This window comes from Pseudogymnoascus destructans, assembly GCF_001641265.1.
Source record: "Pseudogymnoascus destructans isolate 20631-21 unplaced genomic scaffold scaffold_5, whole genome shotgun sequence".
NCBI lineage: Eukaryota > Fungi > Ascomycota > Leotiomycetes > Thelebolales > Thelebolaceae > Pseudogymnoascus > Pseudogymnoascus destructans.
In genome coordinates, this window is record NW_020167524.1 from 1,581,827 (window position 1) to 1,599,738 (window position 17,912).

Consider the following 17,912-nt stretch of genomic DNA (forward strand, 5'->3'; position numbering starts at 1 on the left):
ACTATATTGAGTTGAGCACAAAGCTCCTATCTAAGGAAATACTATCTACTTATATAGTGGCGTCGTGCCTCATGGTGTCATACTGACATTTGTTGCACTCAGTTTGCTATCAAACTCAAGAGCAAACTTAGAAATCTCCTCCTCAAACCTACAAGTCACCATACATATCTTGGCTTATCACACCAACAACAGAAGCAATACTACTCAACGATTGCTGCAAACTCTTCTACTACATCTGTTTATGCTACATACATCACGGCATATCATTTGGACACTCATTGAACAAGTTATTAAGAAAATCTCCTCCTTAAGGGGGTGGGCCAATACTACCACATGGCATATCTCTACCAACTAGAGGCCTAGGAACATGAACGATAGCTCCAAAAGCTTCTACAACCCTCTATGATTCATTACACGTCATCGCTCCTTAGTTACCCACAAGATTGGTTAAGTTATGACATAATTTGTCTATAGGTACTCTGACCTTGGACCTCCTTTTCACTTCCTATAGGCTAGGAACCCAAGAGATGGTTCTATGGGATTCTCTTACATTCGCTACATGATTAGCAAGCTAGTTGTGGGTCGCACTTGATTTCTAATACATTTACCAAGCCTGGTTAGTCATGGAAAGTCATGGAAAATGAGAGAACTACACTCCTTTGGCATAAATAGGATTGCCTTTTCCTTAAGAAAGGGCAAGCAGGCAATACAGTAAATCGACTATCACATACTTCCCCGTCTTTTACAAGCTTCCAAGCATTCATCTTGTTACTCCTTGTTTCTGAAAAGTCAGTGAGGTGTTAACCTCTGACTTACCCCTGAGTTCCCAGACTCAACATTTGTTGCAACTTGTCTGAACCACTTCACTACATCACACACCTGATTGCTGCGTTGTGGAATAGTCTAAGCTACAACCCTTTGGCTCTGTTTCCTAAGACAGTGTGTTGTCTTAGTAAAATCATCCCTTCCTTGGGTGGCTAGATTCTCACATCTGGTGCACCCACCATTACACATGGGTAATCTGGATAGTTGGCGGATAGCTAGATATTCAGGATAGTTCATGGATAGCTCAACTATCCAATATCCACTAGTTTCTGCAACTATCCATTAGGCCCATCACATGGCAGCCTACCCCGGTGTAATGGTGGGTGCACCAGATGTGAGAATCTAGCCACCCAAGGAAGGGATGAATTTACTAAGACAACACACTGTCTTAGAAAACAGAGCCAAAGGGTCGTAGCTTAGACTATTCCACAATGCAGCAATCAGGTGTGTGATGTAGTGAAGTGGTTCAGACAAGTTGCAACAAATGTTGAGTCTGGGAACTCAGGGGTAAGTCAGAGGTTAACACCTCACTGACTTTTCAAGGAGTAACAAGATCAATGCTTGGAAGCTTGGAAAAGACGTGGAAGTATGTGATAGTAGATTTACTGTATTGTCTGCTTGCCCTTTCTTAAGGAAAGGGCAATCCTATTTATGCTAAAGGAATGTAGTTCTCTCATTTTCCAAGACTTTCCATGACTTACCAGGCTTGGTAACTGTAGTCGATGTAAGAGAATCCCATAGAACCATCTCTTAGGTTTGTAGCCTATAGGAAGTAAAAGGAGGTCCAAGGTCAGAGTACCCCTATAGACAAATTATGTCATAGACAAATTATGTCACAGACAAATTATGTCATAACTTAACCAATCTTGTGGGTAACTAAAGAGTGATGACATGTAATGAATCATAGAGGTTCGTAGGAGCTTTTAGAGCTATCGTTCATGCTCCTAGGCCTCTAGTTGGTAGAGATATGTCATGTGGTAGTATGAGTGATGTCATGTAATGAATCATAGAGGGTTGTAGAGATATGCTATGTGGTAATATGGGCCCAGTAACTAAGGGGCGATGACGTGTAATGAATCATAGATGGTTGTAGCAATCGTTGAGTAGTATTGCTCTTGTTGTTGGTGTGATAAGCCAAAATATGTATAGTGACTTGTAGGTTTGAGGAGGAGATTTCCAAGTTTGCTCTTGAGTTTGATAGCAAACTGAGTGCAACGAATGTCAGTATGACACCCGCTTGCCCCCTGTGACTCACACGTCACGTTACTAGGCCCTGGCCCTGTAACCATGATGTCATTGTAAGGACACAGGGCACCCAGCTCACAGTAATAGCATATGAGAGTGCGAGTCGGAGGCTAAACGGATGCTATCCTATAGGTCTACTATGAAGGATACAAAAAAGATGAAGGGGGAACCCCATTGAGTCTGTTTCCTTGAGTACCCGAAACGGGCCTGACTTGTTTATCCCAACCCTAGCCCTGATCCTTCCACCGCAACAGGTCAGCATCGACCCTGAACCCTACACCCTTACCATCCCCCACTATAGTGTAACTCGCTATGTGCTCCTCTACTGGTTCGAAACCACACCGAGTCAGATTTCATGCTTGTAGTGACCGTAACAGTTCTGAGACAGGTTCTTCGAGTATCTAGGTAAGGAGGCATCCTTACAGTCATGTTACTGTAGCCGTAACACATTAAGGCTCATATCAACCACATTACCAAGGTCGAGTTCTTTCTCGCCTTTAGAGCAGCATATCTGGAATCCATGACAGCCCAAAACGCCCAGTCCGGGTTCCGCGGAGCTGGCTTAGTGCCTTTCGACCCGCAAGCAGTGCTTTCAAAGCTTGACGTGAGGTTATGGACTCCAACTCCCTCTAGACCCTCTACTGCCAACACCAACCCTTGGGTCTCCCAGACCCCTTCCAACCAAACTGAAGCTCTTTCACAAACAATCCTCGTTCGAAATCGAATTGCCCGTCACCAAGGAAGCTCGCCAACTCTACTCTTCGGGACAGTTATTGCGTTGGCAAAGGGTACGGAGCGACTAGCACATGAGAACACCCTTCTGTCCGCTGAGGTACGTACCCTTCGAGCAGCCAATGAAGCCCTTAGCAAATGCCGCAGGGCTAAAAAGGCTCGTGTCCGTGAAGGAGGTGCACTTATAGTAGAGGATGCAGATATTATCGCACAGAAGGATGTGGATGAGCAGGTATGACACGACGTACGTGCGGTTGGGGGTAGTCGCAAGGAGGGGCAACCGTCTAGGCGATGCTGTGGGATCTGTGGAAAAGCTGGTCATAATGCGCGAACTTGTCAAGAAGCTATAGATATGTCTAGTTCATCTGATTCCGCTTAGTTATAGTTAATTTAATATGTTATGGTTGATTTATTAATATTCAAAGTAGAATGCCAAGGAAAAGTGTCCGAGTTACTGATATGTCCGACGTACTGATAAACCACTTTAGATTAATCCTTTAGACTATTGGAAAATAAATCAATCTCGATTTCCAATTCTAGCTACTATAGCTAGGCGCTATTTACAAATCCCTGCTACTAGTGCTCCTATAGAGAGCTTTTTTAGTATAGGTAGCCTTATTATTTTAAAGATTAGAAATAGGCTTTCTAAAGACATTTTTAGAGTAATAGCTTGTTTAAAGAGTTGGGATTTTATAAAGGAAGAAGAAGAGGATCTAGAAGAGGAATTTATAGCTAAATTAATACTTTAAGAAGTATTTAGATAGATTAATGTATATTTGGTTTCCTTTTCTACTATACTAGATAATTACTTAGGCCACGTGATTATAACATCATGTGATAATCATGAATATTCATGATTATTATGATTATTTGTGCTAACCCTGCAATGAAGTATCATCCCGACAAATTTGGCTGAATTATTTGAGTCTTTTAACATATGCTTATTTGAATTACTATTCGTGTTTATTATTGGAAGGGAAAATAAATCTCATAGTTCGTGGTGTCATATTATGCCTAACGAAGGATATCTCTATCGGAACAGGCAACTAGCACATCCCCCCCCATGACATGTAATTCCATCCAGTCACCATCATATGTATGTTCTATCCACAGAAATCAATACCCAAACGTTGCCAAACACCGTACCAACTCCCTCAAGTGTCAATATAAAGTACAAAGCCCGCGTAGGCAAACTCTCACACGGGTATCTACCGCACTTCAGTAACTTCCTGATAATTAGCTGTCACTGGCCTCTCCATGTTGCCTAGATCTGCACCCTGCCCACTAAGATCTCTCTTCCTACTTGTGAAGTGGAATCTGGAAGTCAAAGGTGTCGCTAAGGCGGGCTCATCTGAGCCCTGGTCGCCCAGCCTCGAAAAGAAACCCTTTTTCTTCGGGGCAGGTTTGTCTTTGACCGGGTTGTCATTCAGACCCACGTCTTCAAATCCTTCGCCTTCTTCTTCTTCTGTTGGTGGGCCCCCTTGAAAGCGCCCTTCGTGAAGTGATGAGCGCGGTAAGCGGGGTAGACGCGCATCGAGAGATTGGCGCCCATTCACAGACGATGAACTCTCCATTACGGGAGACCTAGCAGAAATATCCTATTAAAAGTATTAGTCTATGCTTTGTGAATCCAATGAACTGTGCCACCCCCGGAGGGCAGAGGGTGGAGGGGGTAGAGGGTGTAGAGGGTAGAGGAGGTATAAAAAGACTGACAAATGAGCGTCTGTACGAATCAAAGGATTCCCTGGAGATGGAGAATGGCTCTATCTCTGCGAAACTTCTAGTCGCACTGGAAGATGCATTCGATGGGTTGGAGCGGCGAGGCCAAAAGCCCTTCTTTTCGGGTGGTGATGGCTACCATAATAGTCAGAGTTGCTCTACGCATCCAAGTTTTGATGTTTGCTTACTGGTAAGTATACCCCGCTATCATTGACGACTGTTTGGATATGAGTAAGGTTCTGGAGCGAAACTAATACTCAAGTATCATAATCTAGGGCATAATTTACCGCTCATTTTATATTCCGGGGGCTGTTCAACCTTCTTGCTATTTATACTCAATGAGGAGGACGTTTTAGACGCCTTTATATCCGCATTGTCAACTGCCAAGCCGTGGCCACCAGGAGATTCGGGCGTCGCATTTTCGTCCGGCAGACCCTCGAGGCCAGTACGCTTTGCAAATGGATTCCGAATAGGCATATTGATAAGAGTACAGTTGTATGTATACAATTAGCAATTATTGAGTCGTCGAAGGACTTGGAGAGTTGTGTCGCGCCTATGGGACACGGGATGGCTGGTTTGACCTCGGACCGCGACCTGTTCCTGGACGTTGGTTGGTTCAATTCTCTGTTATTTAGGCTATTGGAATCCGTGTGGCTCTAAAGTCTGGGGAACATATATACGAATTGATACGAAAATCGAAGCTGATGGGATTCCTCTCTTTGCTTGATCTCAAAGTAACCAACTTAGCAAAGGCTCATAGTTCTAGTTGTTTAGAGCCTTATTGTTACAATTGTTATGAACACTTTTAAATGGCAATTAAGCTCAGAGTGAGTTGTACACAGCCCCATCATCGATCGGGCTTTTGGGCTGTCGCACAAGTAACATCTTGCCATTGCTGCCTTATGAAACGTTCGTGGGTTGGGCGAGTAGAGAGTATAGCAAGTACGTTGTAGGAGGAGCCAAATATGTCATGTGACACCGCGTACTGATTACAAACGCGAGCCGACAAGGGACGCGTCCACCCAACAAGAAACAACAACTAACACGAATTTATCGATTCGAATCGGCTGGCCAAACTGGTCTAATCACGTAAGAAAGGTTGTTGTGCTTGGCTCGGTAACAACAACAATGGCGGCCGAGGATATGGAGGGATCGCAAGGCATTGGTGAGGGTGGAGTTGGAGGGCCTGGTGCGCCTACGCCTTTGTGGTCACTCGAGGTATGATTATTCATACTTGCAGCATAAGACACGTCGGGACGAGCACTAAAATTGGAACTATCAGGGCGTTGCTGGACTTACAAAGCGCGATATTCAACTTGTTGTTGATGGCGGCTTTAATACGGTCGAGGCTGTTGCCTACACTCCCCGCAGAGTACTGGAACAGATCAAGGGGATCTCGGAGCAAAAGGCAACGAAGATATTAACAGAAGGTCAGTGCCGTATATGGGAAGTAATTGTTTGACTACTAATTTGGAAATAGCTTCCAAGCTTGTTCCTATGGGCTTCACTACGGCAACAGAAATGCATCAACGCCGCAGCGAATTGATTTCCATCACCACTGGCTCCAAGCAGCTCGATACCTTATTAGCTGGTGGTATCGAAACAGGCTCTGTCACAGAAATATTCGGCGAATTCAGGACTGGAAAGAGTCAGATCTGCCATACATTGGCGGTTACTTGCCAACTTCCTTTTGATATGGGTGGTGGCGAGGGGAAGTGTTTGTACATCGACACAGAAGGAACATTCAGACCAGTTCGTCTATTGGCTGTGGCAAATCGATACGGACTATCAGGAGAAGAGGTCCTCGATAATGTAGCATATGCGCGTGCTTACAATTCCGATCATCAGCTCCAGCTTCTGCAACTTGCCTCGCAGATGATGTGCGAAACCCGCTTTTCACTACTCATCGTTGACAGCGCCACATCTCTATATCGCACGGATTTTGTTGGGAGAGGGGAATTGGCTTCAAGGCAAACCCACCTGGGGAAGTTTATGAGAGCGTTACAGCGTCTTGCCGACGAGTTCGGCATTGCAGTTGTCATTACCAACCAGGTCGTGGCCCAAGTCGATGGAGGACCCAGCGCGATGTTTAACCCAGATCCTAAGAAGCCAATAGGTGGACACGTTATTGCTCACGCGAGTACAACCCGGCTCAGTCTGAAGAAGGGAAGGGGAGAGACGAGAATATGCAAGATTTACGACAGCCCTTGTCTTCCGGAGAGCGACTGCCTGTTCGCCATCAATGAGGATGGCATTGGTGACCCAAGTCCAAAGGATCTCGAGAAAGACTAGATCTTTTAGGCGACACGAGGAATGGGTCCACAATCGTATGGGTATGGAGAACGTGCATTGTTGAGTTACGAGGCTATGAGAAACTTTGTTACAGAAAGAGCTTGGCGTTATAGATATTGTGTGCTTTAGCATGCCGCGAATTGTACATTTAATTGGCCTAGCATTATGGACTTGGGAACAATAAACTGCCTATTTGCATTTGTAGCAATACCATCTTATTTGAAGGCGTAGTGCTGCCCATGGTGATGTGGAAATGTGAAGTTTGGAACTGGAGTGATGAGCTAAACTCTATTTTGGGACTAGCGCGTATCTTCAAAAGCTGCTACCAAACAAAGTTGACGTGCAGCCATACGGAATACCAGCGCCTGCGCCCAGCTCCTAGCTCCTTCTTCATGAGTTCTATGATTGCTTCTTGATGGAGGAAAGATGCAAGCCCAAGCACCACCGTATCTCTTCAAGGAGACGCGTATAAATCTCGACTCACCACTTTCCAATTCTACAGTTATCCTACGCCTTCCCGTACCAGGCGCCTCTACCAGATTAGCGCGGACACAAAAGAGACCTCCGGCGACTGAAATCGCAATCACTGAGGATGAAAATGCATTTAAATCGAAGCATCTAGCGTCGGCCTCCTCGATATACCACCGCCTGCACCATACCTCACCTCGAAGCTTCCATTGGCGCGTGTTGGAAGATGGGAAAGCATTGTCTATAACCGCTGTGGATGTATGCAAACGAGAGAACGGGCCCGAGAACCCTCTCACACTCCGACTCTACTTTTCGAGCCCAATTCGACCTGGCTGCATTGCATTGGCCGATCACGAAGAGCACGACACGTTGAGCGTCTTGGCTTTGACAGAATCGAATCACTTGTATACACTCACGCTGAGACCCGACTCCTTCAGACGACGTGCAAGCACGGAAAACAATGTGGACGACTGGTGCAAGATTTACCTGTCGACAGCGTTCAGCTTTAAGCACCCCCACCGCCTCGTTGCGCGAAACCCAGGAGAAGTTCTCATATCTCTCCACGATGGAGGCCTATTGAGGTTAAACCGACTAGCTGGTGAAGATGCTTCATCATGGAAGGAGACGTTTTATAATGAAGGTGGTTGGGCGCATGGGCTGAGAAGCCTGATTCCCTTCCAAGGGGGCAACACCATCAAGCACGGGAAGATTAACATCGAGCTCTCAGCGGTTACTGCGATTGCTGTACCAAAAGCAGATATCGATGGTGATAATTACGCTTTTACCGTGTCTTTGGATCATCGAATCAGAGTATGGAATCTCGATTCAGGCAAGATTGCGTTTACAGGGGACCTCTTAGGCGCAGAGAGGGAGCCGAACGACCTGGGCAAATGGGTATTACATCCGTCCCAAGCCCAGCTAATCAGGGTATTCCAAGACGACGAGAGAACTACTGTCGTTACCTTTTCTCCTATCGGCGCCGGAGAATTCAAATTTTGGACGATGACATTGAACGGAGACGGCACTGCGGAGTTAATTGATATGTTTCCAGAGATTGTTTTGAAGCCATCGCATCCGATGGCGGGGGATCCCATGACGGATGTTTGGACCGTGGCCGATTTCTCAGCCACCGTGCATAACGATGAGCGTGGCAAGCTATCATTGTGGGTACTATGGAAGAACAATATTACATATCGGGTCCAGACCGTTGATGTCACGCTTCAGTCAGCCAATAACACCAGCAGCTATTGGAAAAATGGCTGGTCTGCTGTGGCGACAGATACGGTGTCACAGGCACCCCTACCTGTTATTCTTCCATGGGACCCAGAAGATGCTACAGAGAAGTGGCTCAGTTATATACTGTATCCCGGCAAATACACAATAGCGACCGTGGAGACAGCACTTTCTATTTATGAAAGGAGTCTTGGACGCCCGCAGAAGATATCGGCGCGTGGCAACAAAAATCTATCTGAGAGAATTTGTGCTATAATTGGATCTTCTATACCATTAAGCAGTTCGTCGACTGGGCAAATAGATTATGAGCACTTCAAAACAGCGATGGATGCCCAATGGCGGCGATTTTACCGACTTATTGTTGAACTGGACAAGCAGCGCGGCGAGGCTTTGGCTCTGAGTTTTGATGCGGATAACCAATTGCACGTTGTTGCTACAGCCAATGGTTTGTCGGTAATCCGAGAGTGTAGTCCCATCGAGGAACTATACTTTAACCCGGATAATGCTTTTGGTGGGAAGTCGGAGGGGCTCAGCAACCTTATTTCAGCTGCGGCAACGTTTCGCGAAAACTTCAACGATGTGTTACAGCACTCTTGCAAAGCACAGCTGGCGGTGCAACTCTTCCAAGATCCCTCGCAAACAGATTCCGAACATCTCCGATCATTCTACGACAGATGCAATTTCGCTGGTCAAATCGGTGACGATGATTTCGAGCAACTGCTGGCATACTTTGGTGGGGGCTTCAAAAATGTTACGCTTGGGAGCTATGAAGATTTGTTCAGAGAAATGGCTGGCACAGAAGACATGGCAGCACATCTCGAGCGGTATCCGTTGGCTTCCCTTGGCAGAAAGGTCGCGGTAAAAGGAGTCCAGGAGATAGTTGAGCTCCATCAGTCAGTCTGTTTTGATCAACTGGCCCTTTTAGCCTTCATTGAGGGCGAGATCGATCAACAAGAAGAAGGAATGCAGCTTGATACAGCTGCTGTTCATCGACAGCTTATCACCGTGCTGAAGCATCTTGAAATATTAGAATGGCTGCTGAAGACGCAAATCTCCATTTCACCTCTGAAGTCTGAGAGATCAGAGTCAATCGCCAGTTTAAGCGACGCTCAGAAGCACCAGGAGTTCAAAATAGTAACTGTGTTTGAAGGCACTGTTAACCACCTACTAGGACTGGCCAAGGATTCCGACGTGTCTAATTTGACTGCACTGACCAAACTCCTGGGCCGTGTCTGCGATCCAAATAGCGAAATAGAGCTGCAACCGGCACTTATTCAAGCGTTTCTTCTGAAGACCGAACACCCGGATCTAGCAGTCTCGTTTTCCCGATTCTGCTCCCAAGAACCTTTCTCAGTATATATGCAGGGCCGCAGCTCTCTGGCAGTCAAAGATTTGTCCGTAGCAGCAACTTACTTTAAGAAAGCTGCGTTTGGTCTTGGTAAGCTTCTTCCGTCGCCGGGTATCTCAATCTCTAATGTAATGGCAGCGCATTCCGAAATACAGGCGACCGATCGCCACTCGTCTGGGTTACTTAATGAATCTGACTGGAACTGTCTCTGCGGTGGCCTTCCATCATACTATGCACACATTGCCTCTCTCTTCGACTCCTCCAAATCGCATTCATACGTCATCGACTTCGCGCGCCTTGCTCTCCAATTCCTGCCCACTCAATCCAAGGTATCTCCTGCACAGTCGAATAAGGACACCGCACTCCGCGCAGACCTCCTCTCCCGCCTCTTCTCGTCCGCCCTCCACACAGCCCGCTACGAGCTCGCACACTCAACTCTACATTTGATGCCCGACGCTGCAATCCAAAAATCCAACCTCCGCAGCTTAGTCTACTCTCTCTGCGAGAACTCTGCTTCAGCGGAACTCATCGAGCTGCCATTCTTGGGAATGCATGCCCTGGTCGACGAGGCATTAAGTCAAAAGTGCGCGAGTATCGTTGACGTCAATATCGGTGTGCCATGGCATAAAATCCTTTACGCGTGGAGGATACGCCGCGGCGACTTCCGTGGAGCGGCAGCAGTAGCATACCAGCAACTCCAGAAGCTGCAGCAGCTTGCCAATGGTGGGCATGGCAAAGATCTCGCGCTGTGGAGCGGAAAGAAGAGCGCTGGTGCAGGGAATGACGAGCTGGACACCCCGGTCACGAGACAGTATCTGCAGTTTATCAATGCGTTGAGCTGCGTGGAACCAGGGCAGGCATGGATCCTAGCGGAACCAGTGGGAAGGAAGAATGGGGTTGTCGAGAAGAGAAGAGTGATTACACTGGAGGACGCGAGGCGCGGATTGCAGGATGAGATGGATCGGGTTGAAGGGATCCTCAGAGGGCGGTTTAGCTTTGTTGGAGGAGAGGAAAGGTATGTGGATATGGATGTGGATTAAGGGGTTGTAGGCAGCTGTGAGCGGGTTCTGTGTATGATACGAATGGCGTTCAAATGGGAGTTAAGGTACAGATGGAGCGAAAGAAAGGAAGGAGCTAGAGAGGGAGAAACTAGGAGGAATATACCAGGTTCTTGTAAAAAATAACACTGAGGCGATGATGTCTGGGTTTCAATATAGGGAGATCATCGTAGAGAGTGTAAATGATGTCTTACAAGTTCGTCGAATGAGAAGGGTTATACTCAACTCAGTGAAGTGTCGTGAACTACCAGCTGCGGATGGTCTTGTGCAGGTCAATATTAGCTTTTTTTGCAGCTACGTTCAAAGGTTTTCCGAGACCAATAACATGTTTAAAACGGCAGGGACAGAGGTTCACATATCTCGAAAAAAAAGTCACGAGTCGTCACTCTCCTGAGGGTGAAATGCTTCAAGTCATGGTAATCGGGAAAGCAAGCAATATGCTAATTCATCTGGATATACACCTATCAATGACTCCCTCATTCCCAATTTTCCAACCCAAACACTCCACGTCTCATTGCCCGGCCATTTAAGCCTTGACGGCGTACTTGCGCTGGGGGAAGTGGGTGTTGCGCTTGGTGGTCTTCTCGAGGACACGGGCGGAATCCTCCTTGGACAGGCGGCGACGGATGGCACGGGTCTGCTTGGGGCGGAGGTCGAGGGGAAGGTACTTCTTGTTCTTGTAGAACAGGCGAAGCTGGGAGCGCTGGTTGGCGTTGATGACGGTGAGGACCTTGGCGATCGACTTGCGGATATCGTGGCTGTAGAGCGAGAAATGTCAGTGATGCCGTGCCACTTACAAGCACCGAGTATTGCCATCGGAGTTCTCGTGGGAGACAAGGGAGTATTGATGGGCTTATAGACTCGGGGGCATTGAGACGGGGGATTTGAAGACGCACATCTTGGTGAGCTTGGATGCGGATCCACCAGCGATCTTCTGGGTGCGGAGTTGACCGAGCTCAGTCTTCAATTCGCCGAGCTGCTTCTGGAGGTCCTCCTTGTTCTTGGTCCAGAGGGCACCAGTCTTAACTTTTCCGGACGACTATCGCGACGTTAGCTTTTATCCCCTTCGATCCAGTTGTAAATCGTTTCTTGAGCGCGCGCGTCGCATCGAGAATCGAATATGTAAGAGGTTCCGTACCATTATGAATGATTGTCGAGGTTGTCGTGATTGAGATGGAGTGGTGGTCGGTATGGGCGTCGTCGTCGGTCTTCGTTCTGGGCGCGGATCGCTGGGTTGTTTTTCGTAGTAGGGTTTTCGTATTTTATGCCCTAAGCGTGTGATTGGCTTAGCGTGTGAGCTGGGACAGACCTGGGGACAACTCAGTTAGCGCAAGGCTGAAAATAAGTCATGTGATGTCAATATCTTGGCATCCATGTCAGAGCCGCGCACAAGGCAAGGCCGAGTTGGTCAGGATATCATATCAACCACTGAGACAATGATGGCATAGGAAAGATCCGCTCTTCAAAATATCAAGAACCTATCATGTCTGCCTCAACAGGGACGGGCTGGGCGCAGCTACGCCAACAAGCAAGAACACTTGAGACCCAAGTAAGTCATCGTACTCCTCAAGGTTGACCAAACTAACCGGACCCCTAGACGGAATCTCTCTTCCACACCTACTCACAATTTGCGCAAATCAGCAACATCCCCCCCTCACCAACCGAAGAACAAAAGCAAACCGAATCCAAAATCAACGAGCTCTTCGAAAAGGTTAGTCCCCCCTCCCCTCTCTGAACTGTCCCCTTTCTAACACGCCCTCCTCCCAAGCGCGAAACCCTCATAAACCAACTCACCCGCCTCCTCGACTCCGAAAGCACCCTCACCGCCTCAGCCCTCAAGCAAAACAACCTCTCCCGGCACCGCGAAGTCCTCCAGAACGACCGCCGCGAATTCAACTCCCTGAAATCCACGCTCCATTCCGCCCGCCAGCGTGCCAACCTCCTCACAAACGTCCGCTCAGACATCGACGCTTACCATGCCTCCTCCCCTTCCGCTGAAGCGGACTACATGCTCGGCGAGCGCAACCGCATCGAGAACTCGCATAATATGACTGATAGCGTGCTAAGCCAGGCGTATGCTGTTAATGAGCAGTTTGGGTTGCAGCGCGAGACGTTGGCGGGGATTCAGCGAAGGATTCAGGGCGCGGCGGCGCAGGTGCCGGGGCTAAATAGCTTGATTAATCGGATTAGTGCGAAGAAGCGAAGGGATATGATGATTTTGGGGACGTTTATTGGGGTGGTGTGCTTGTTGTTTTTGTACTTCCTGTGAGCCAGCGAATTTGGGATGTAATGGGGAGTCAGTTGGCGGCTGTCAACAGTTTGAAAGATTGGGCTGGTATACCTACTGAAGTGACCCGAGAGGCGAGGCTAGGCTGTATATGGTGGCAAGAGGTTGGGGATAGATACTGGCGGACGGGATCACAAGACAGATGGATGTGTCAGATAGACATGGGAAGCGGAACTTTGCTAATTACTGTCGTTATACCGCGCTGCTTAATGCCAGGACACGCAAGCGCTTATGTATCTTTGCGAAGCAGGAGTTAGAAGCGGATTTGTATTTGTACACGAGGGTATTATTTGACAATATCATACAACAGTGGCAGCCACGAGCTTTCCACCTTCAATCAAAATCCTCAGATCGCACTTTTCGTCCCCCCAGGCGAACCCTTCTTCCCCTTTGCCTCCTCAATCAACTTCCTCACACCCCTAACCAACCCCTCCCTCTCATCCCCCTCCGCAATCCCACTCCCCGCCCACCGAACCCTACACGCCCCATCCAGCAAATACGTATACCCAACCTTACTATTCAGCAACCCCATTGCATCCCTCATCTCCCCCGTCAAGCCCCTTGTGACCACAAAATACTTCCCCCATGCGTCCCGCCCCAGCTTCGCCCGCAAACTCGGCTTGAATAGCTTGATTAGCGCTGCCTTGAGAGGGTTCTCCTCCACATTAATCTGCACCATCTGCGCACGCCCGCCGCTCGCAGCCACCACTTCATGCAGCTCCGCGTTTTCCTTCTTGCCTACAAAGGATGTAGCCTGGTGCTCGGCCCAGGCGCTGGAGAAGACGGAGACGATGGAGATTTTATCGCTCAACACGGGTGTGGTGTCCCGCACCTCGGCGTCTTTGAGAAGGGTCTGGCCCTGCAGGTTGGGGAAGTAGAGGGCGCGCTCGGCTCGGAAGAGGCGGGGAGGGGCGACGAAGGATTTCCCTTTGTGGTGACGCATGTTGGACCATTCGCGGAAGTAGGGCGTGGCCATCCTCTCCGTGCTGCGTTGGATGTTAGCTATTTTTCTCTGACTGTTCGGGGGCGGTCATCCGGGGTCAAATAGGAGACCGTTATTTCGACGGGAAGGATATGCGGGAGAGAGCGTACAGAATCTTCCTCTTAACAATATGTTTATCATAATCCACAAAATCATCACGCCTCTGCTTCCACGACCTCGTATCAACCCCGGCATTCTCGCCCGCCCGCGGCGGCCTCGGAAGCCCGATTGGCCGCGGTAGCGGCTTCGGCGTGAATTGCTCTACTGCTTTGCCTGTTGCTCGCGGCGCATCGGCGAGGGGGGAGGGGAGGTCGGCTGCTGATACCGGCTTTGGGTCTTCGGGAGCTGGTGCCAGTGCCGGTGCTGATGTCGGGGGGGTGGGTTTGTCGGCATAGCGGCGGAGTGTTGTGCTGAGGGGTTCGGACCGAATGGGTTGGACTATGGAGGCGAAGCGCTCGGGATGGAGGAGGGCGCGCGCCAATGGCGCTTTGGTGGCATTCATCTTGAAGTACGTAGTAGCTTTTGAGAGCGCGAGGTTCAGCCTCGTTGTAGAGGCTACAGAACAAAGATCTCGACGACCGGAGAAACACTATCACCGGCCGCCGCGTCGTTGCCGTCGATTGGAAGGTGGGACGTCACCAGCGGCTCGGTCTAAGACGACGGCTAGAATCGGCCAGGCGGGTTGTTAAGGTCGAACGCGGGGACTGTGGTTTAAAGAGCGTATGCCGCACAATGAGGGCTTCTGCATAGTTTTTTTTATTGGGATTACTATCGTCTTCTTGAGTAAATATGCCTGTCAGGATACCCTCGATCTCGGCCGCGCCGCTGTCTAGAGCTTTGTTGAACCCCGCCAGGCGGAATGGGTTGAGGAGGCATCCTACGAGGCTGTTTACCGCGACTGCGAGGGCAGAAGTTGTTAAGCCGTTTTTGCTTGCTGATATTGGAGAAGGTGAGGATTTTCTGTCTTTTGTTTTGTTATGTTTGGTTGTTACGCTTGTCGAGGAAGTATACTGACAGGCGCAGGTATCAGAGAGTGTGAGATCATCCAATGGTTCGTTGAACCCGGAGCGCGGGTCGAGGAGTTCGACAAGATATGTGAAGTCCAGAGCGACAAAGCATCTGTTGAAATTCCATCGCGGTTCTCAGGTGTGATCAAGAAGCTGCACTATGATACTGGGGAGATGGCAAAAGTGGGAAAGGCCCTCGTCGACATCGATGTGCCAGAAGAGGTCGCCGAGGCGGTGGAGCAGGCAGGTGCTGCACCACTAGGGAGGGAAGCAGGTGCAGAGAGTGTCAGGTCTGAGGGTCTAGCAAGCACCATCCAGCCAGATACTTCCTCAGTTCCACCACCGGAGATGAAGCCAGAAAGTGACAAGCCAGTGGTGGCCAAGGGAAAGCACGCCACGCTCGCAACACCAGCAGTGCGGCATCTCACCAAGGAGCTCAAAGTTGACATCTCAGACATCAACGGCTCCGGACGCGACGGACGCGTAACAAAGGACGACGTGTACCAATTCGCCAAAGCCCGCGACGCAGGACAAGCAGCACCAACACGCCAAGCAGCAAGCACTCCCCAACTCGCGCGCCCAGCACCAGACCATGGTCCACCGCAAGAGACCCCAACACAGCTCACCAACATGCAAGCCCAGATGTTCAAAGCCATGACCGCCTCCCTCAGGATCCCCCACTTCCTCTATGCCGACGAAATCGATGTCTCCTCCCTCTTCCACCTTCGCCAGCGTCTCAACAAATCGCTCGCCAAGTCACCCCCCGTTGACGCTCAAGCCACAAAACTCTCCATCCTCCCTTTCCTCATCAAAGCCATGTCCCTCGCCATCGGACGCTACCCCATTCTCAACGCCCGCGTCGACGTCGGCGCAGACTCTAAGCCATCCCTGGTCATGCGCGCACAGCACAACATCGGCATCGCCATGGACACCCCCCAGGGCCTCCTCGTACCCGTAATCAAGAACGCCAATGCCCTCTCCATTCTCTCCATCGCCTCCGAGCTTGCGCGCCTCCAAGCCCTCGCCAAAGCCGGGAATCTCACCACGGCCGACCTAACGGGCGGCACCATCACGCTGTCGAATATCGGGAATATTGGCGGGACGTATGTGGCGCCTGTGATTGTGGAGAAGGAGGTTGCGATCTTGGGAATTGGAAAGAGGAGGACGGTGCCAGCGTTTGGGGAAGGGGGGGAGGTGGTCAGGAAGGAGGTGATGAATTTTAGTTGGAGTGCGGATCATAGGGTTGTGGATGGGGCGACGATGGCGAAGGCGGCGGAGGTGGTGAGGGGATTTGTGGAGGAGCCGGATATGATGCTTGTGCATCTGCAGTAAAAGGTGGTTGGATATGATGGGTGTTTACCTGCTTAGATAGGGAGATTTTTGATGTGAGAGAGGTGCATCTGAAGTGATGCGAGGAGGTTTGGATATGATGGATGGTATCGGGCGGGAGGGAACAGACCCAGCACACGATGCATCTGCACCTCAAATGAGGGAGAGCACATTGGATATGATAGACTTGAGAACGCCTCTTTGAGGGCTCGAGGGGGTGGTTAGCTACTGCATATGTGGTGTTCAGGAGGTAGATTGTGATGGATACTGTCTGATGTACGCCACAAGAATAACACAAACATAACCCAAACCGGTTCATTCAAATAAGCGTGTCTTTGAACTCCTTTTCCCCATCATCTTTCATCTATATCAAGCATTTTCGTACTTTTCATTACCTGTAAAATAGTCTTCTCCTCCGACTCGGACGCACATAACTCGCAACAATGGGCGGCCCGTGGACCGCCGCCCCACCTTTGGATTATTCCCAGAATCTGGGTCGCGTATGCCCCACGCACCGCCTAAGTGGGGTAATTTATCCCTGCACACACTCCACCCCCACGCACTGGGCCCCGGCGTGGGGTGGGACATTTAGGGTCGAAAAAAGAATGAGGGCTTTTTTCCCGTACGAGATGACTGCTTACACTACTGTAGGAGTAATGTAAGTATGCACTCTAATAAACAGGGTTGTTATTGGGGTAATATGTGCATCATAATATATGCACACGACTGTATTGGGGGTATGCGGGTATGGCGCACGACAGGCATGCGCGGCAGATTGGCCGCCTGCATTGCGTCGTGGGGAAGCACCACCCTCTATACCCTCTATACCCTCTGTACCCTCTATACCCTCTATACCCTTTATACACAAGTAACAACGCCCTACGCTCGGATACGATGCGGGTTAAATATGGATCAAAATGTACAAGTCACTTGACCCCCCTCCACTACCAACCAACCACGCCCATATTTTGCCGCCCCCCCTCCAAAGCGGCAATTAGCCAATTATCCCTCCTCCTTCTCCTCCCCGGGGCTCGATCTGCCTCGGGCTCCGGGCGGTGTGTTGTCCGGGGGCTACCCCGTCCCACCCAGGTGTTCTCTCACCCTACGTCGTACCTGTCGTTACCCAAAGGAGCGTGGAGGGGTCCCGCACTAGGACGGCAATATAAGGGTGACATCACGCCCCCCCCCCCCGCCTTTTGTTCGAAAAGGGTTTTTGGAAATCTTTCTGGTCTTCCTCTATACTGCTGTGTTGGGACACGCTGCGAGTTGCGTTAAGACGAAGGGATGGGCGCGTGCGACTGGTAGCACCAACTTTTGACGGCTGAGAATCAAACGATCTACGACCTGTCGTTTTTCCCCTTTCCCCTGGCTCTGCGAGTCTCCTAAG

The 17,912-nt window shown here is 49.6% G+C and overlaps 7 protein-coding genes across 7 annotated transcripts; 4 read left to right on the plus strand and 3 right to left on the minus strand.

Annotated features, from left to right (window-relative positions):
- Positions 1 to 3,763: 3,763 nt before the first annotated feature.
- On the minus strand, positions 3,764 to 5,433 carry VC83_02715 (uncharacterized protein). Its single transcript, XM_024466371.1, has 4 exons — positions 4,809 to 5,433; positions 4,710 to 4,738; positions 4,516 to 4,656; positions 3,764 to 4,400 (listed from the first exon to the last, which is right to left on the minus strand). The coding sequence occupies exons 1-4, from the start codon at positions 4,996 to 4,998 to the stop codon at positions 4,011 to 4,013; spliced, it is 750 nt and encodes a 249-aa protein (XP_024326174.1). The 5' UTR covers positions 4,999 to 5,433; the 3' UTR covers positions 3,764 to 4,010.
- Positions 5,434 to 5,550: 117 nt separating this feature from the next.
- RAD51 (recombinase rad51) lies at positions 5,551 to 7,005 on the plus strand. Its single transcript, XM_024466372.1, has 3 exons — positions 5,551 to 5,739; positions 5,804 to 5,951; positions 6,002 to 7,005. The coding sequence occupies exons 1-3, from the start codon at positions 5,650 to 5,652 to the stop codon at positions 6,811 to 6,813; spliced, it is 1,050 nt and encodes a 349-aa protein (XP_024326173.1). The 5' UTR covers positions 5,551 to 5,649; the 3' UTR covers positions 6,814 to 7,005.
- VC83_02717 (uncharacterized protein) lies at positions 6,998 to 11,109 on the plus strand. The gene is made up of 2 exons (XM_024466373.1): positions 6,998 to 9,952; positions 10,001 to 11,109. The coding sequence occupies exons 1-2, from the start codon at positions 7,240 to 7,242 to the stop codon at positions 10,900 to 10,902; spliced, it is 3,615 nt and encodes a 1,204-aa protein (XP_024326172.1). The 5' UTR covers positions 6,998 to 7,239; the 3' UTR covers positions 10,903 to 11,109.
- On the minus strand, positions 11,110 to 12,169 carry RPL35 (60S ribosomal protein L35). Its single transcript, XM_024466374.1, has 3 exons — positions 12,059 to 12,169; positions 11,817 to 11,959; positions 11,110 to 11,678 (listed from the first exon to the last, which is right to left on the minus strand). Exons 1-3 carry the CDS (start codon positions 12,059 to 12,061, stop codon positions 11,447 to 11,449), a joined length of 378 nt encoding a protein of 125 aa, XP_024326167.1. The 5' UTR covers positions 12,062 to 12,169; the 3' UTR covers positions 11,110 to 11,446.
- Positions 12,170 to 12,342: 173 nt separating this feature from the next.
- VC83_02719 (uncharacterized protein) lies at positions 12,343 to 13,701 on the plus strand. Its single transcript, XM_024466375.1, has 3 exons — positions 12,343 to 12,469; positions 12,518 to 12,631; positions 12,689 to 13,701. Exons 1-3 carry the CDS (start codon positions 12,404 to 12,406, stop codon positions 13,187 to 13,189), a joined length of 681 nt encoding a protein of 226 aa, XP_024326166.1. The 5' UTR covers positions 12,343 to 12,403; the 3' UTR covers positions 13,190 to 13,701.
- Positions 13,554 to 14,720, minus strand: ATP10 (Mitochondrial ATPase complex subunit atp10; the record flags this gene model as incomplete). The annotated part of the gene is made up of 2 exons (XM_024466376.1): positions 14,300 to 14,720; positions 13,554 to 14,193 (listed from the first exon to the last, which is right to left on the minus strand). The coding sequence occupies exons 1-2, from the start codon at positions 14,689 to 14,691 to the stop codon at positions 13,554 to 13,556; spliced, it is 1,032 nt and encodes a 343-aa protein (XP_024326327.1). The 5' UTR covers positions 14,692 to 14,720.
- Positions 14,721 to 16,831, plus strand: VC83_02721 (uncharacterized protein). The gene is made up of 2 exons (XM_024466377.1): positions 14,721 to 15,138; positions 15,213 to 16,831. The coding sequence occupies exons 1-2, from the start codon at positions 14,979 to 14,981 to the stop codon at positions 16,526 to 16,528; spliced, it is 1,476 nt and encodes a 491-aa protein (XP_024326041.1). The 5' UTR covers positions 14,721 to 14,978; the 3' UTR covers positions 16,529 to 16,831.
- The last annotated feature ends 1,081 nt before the right edge of the window (positions 16,832 to 17,912 follow it).

Bases quoted from the DNA above. Each gene is read 5' to 3' on its own strand.
- RAD51 (XM_024466372.1), top strand. From the start codon at position 5,650: ATGGCGGCCGAGGATATGGAGGGATCGCAAGGCATTGGTGAGGGTGGA. The intron at 5,740-5,803 runs GTATGATTATTC...TGGAACTATCAG, and splicing joins CGCCTTTGTGGTCACTCGAG to GGCGTTGCTGGACTTACAAA. The intron at 5,952-6,001 runs GTCAGTGCCGTA...ATTTGGAAATAG, and splicing joins AACGAAGATATTAACAGAAG to CTTCCAAGCTTGTTCCTATG.
- VC83_02719 (XM_024466375.1), top strand. From the start codon at position 12,404: ATGTCTGCCTCAACAGGGACGGGCTGGGCGCAGCTACGCCAACAAGCA. The intron at 12,470-12,517 runs GTAAGTCATCGT...CCGGACCCCTAG, and splicing joins CAAGAACACTTGAGACCCAA to ACGGAATCTCTCTTCCACAC. The intron at 12,632-12,688 runs GTTAGTCCCCCC...CCTCCTCCCAAG, and splicing joins TCAACGAGCTCTTCGAAAAG to CGCGAAACCCTCATAAACCA.
- VC83_02715 (XM_024466371.1), bottom strand. From the start codon at position 4,998: ATGCCTATTCGGAATCCATTTGCAAAGCGTACTGGCCTCGAGGGTCTG. The intron at 4,657-4,709 runs GTAAGCAAACAT...CTATTATGGTAG, and splicing joins ATAGCGGGGTATACTTACCA to CCATCACCACCCGAAAAGAA. The intron at 4,401-4,515 runs GTCAGTCTTTTT...TACTTTTAATAG, and splicing joins ATTCGTACAGACGCTCATTT to GATATTTCTGCTAGGTCTCC.
- VC83_02721 (XM_024466377.1), top strand. From the start codon at position 14,979: ATGCCTGTCAGGATACCCTCGATCTCGGCCGCGCCGCTGTCTAGAGCT. The intron at 15,139-15,212 runs GTGAGGATTTTC...TGACAGGCGCAG, and splicing joins GCTTGCTGATATTGGAGAAG to GTATCAGAGAGTGTGAGATC.
- VC83_02717 (XM_024466373.1), top strand. From the start codon at position 7,240: ATGCAAGCCCAAGCACCACCGTATCTCTTCAAGGAGACGCGTATAAAT. The intron at 9,953-10,000 runs GTAAGCTTCTTC...ATGTAATGGCAG, and splicing joins GAAAGCTGCGTTTGGTCTTG to CGCATTCCGAAATACAGGCG.
- RPL35 (XM_024466374.1), bottom strand. The intron at 11,679-11,816 runs GTGCGTCTTCAA...CTCGCTCTACAG, and splicing joins GCATCCAAGCTCACCAAGAT to CCACGATATCCGCAAGTCGA.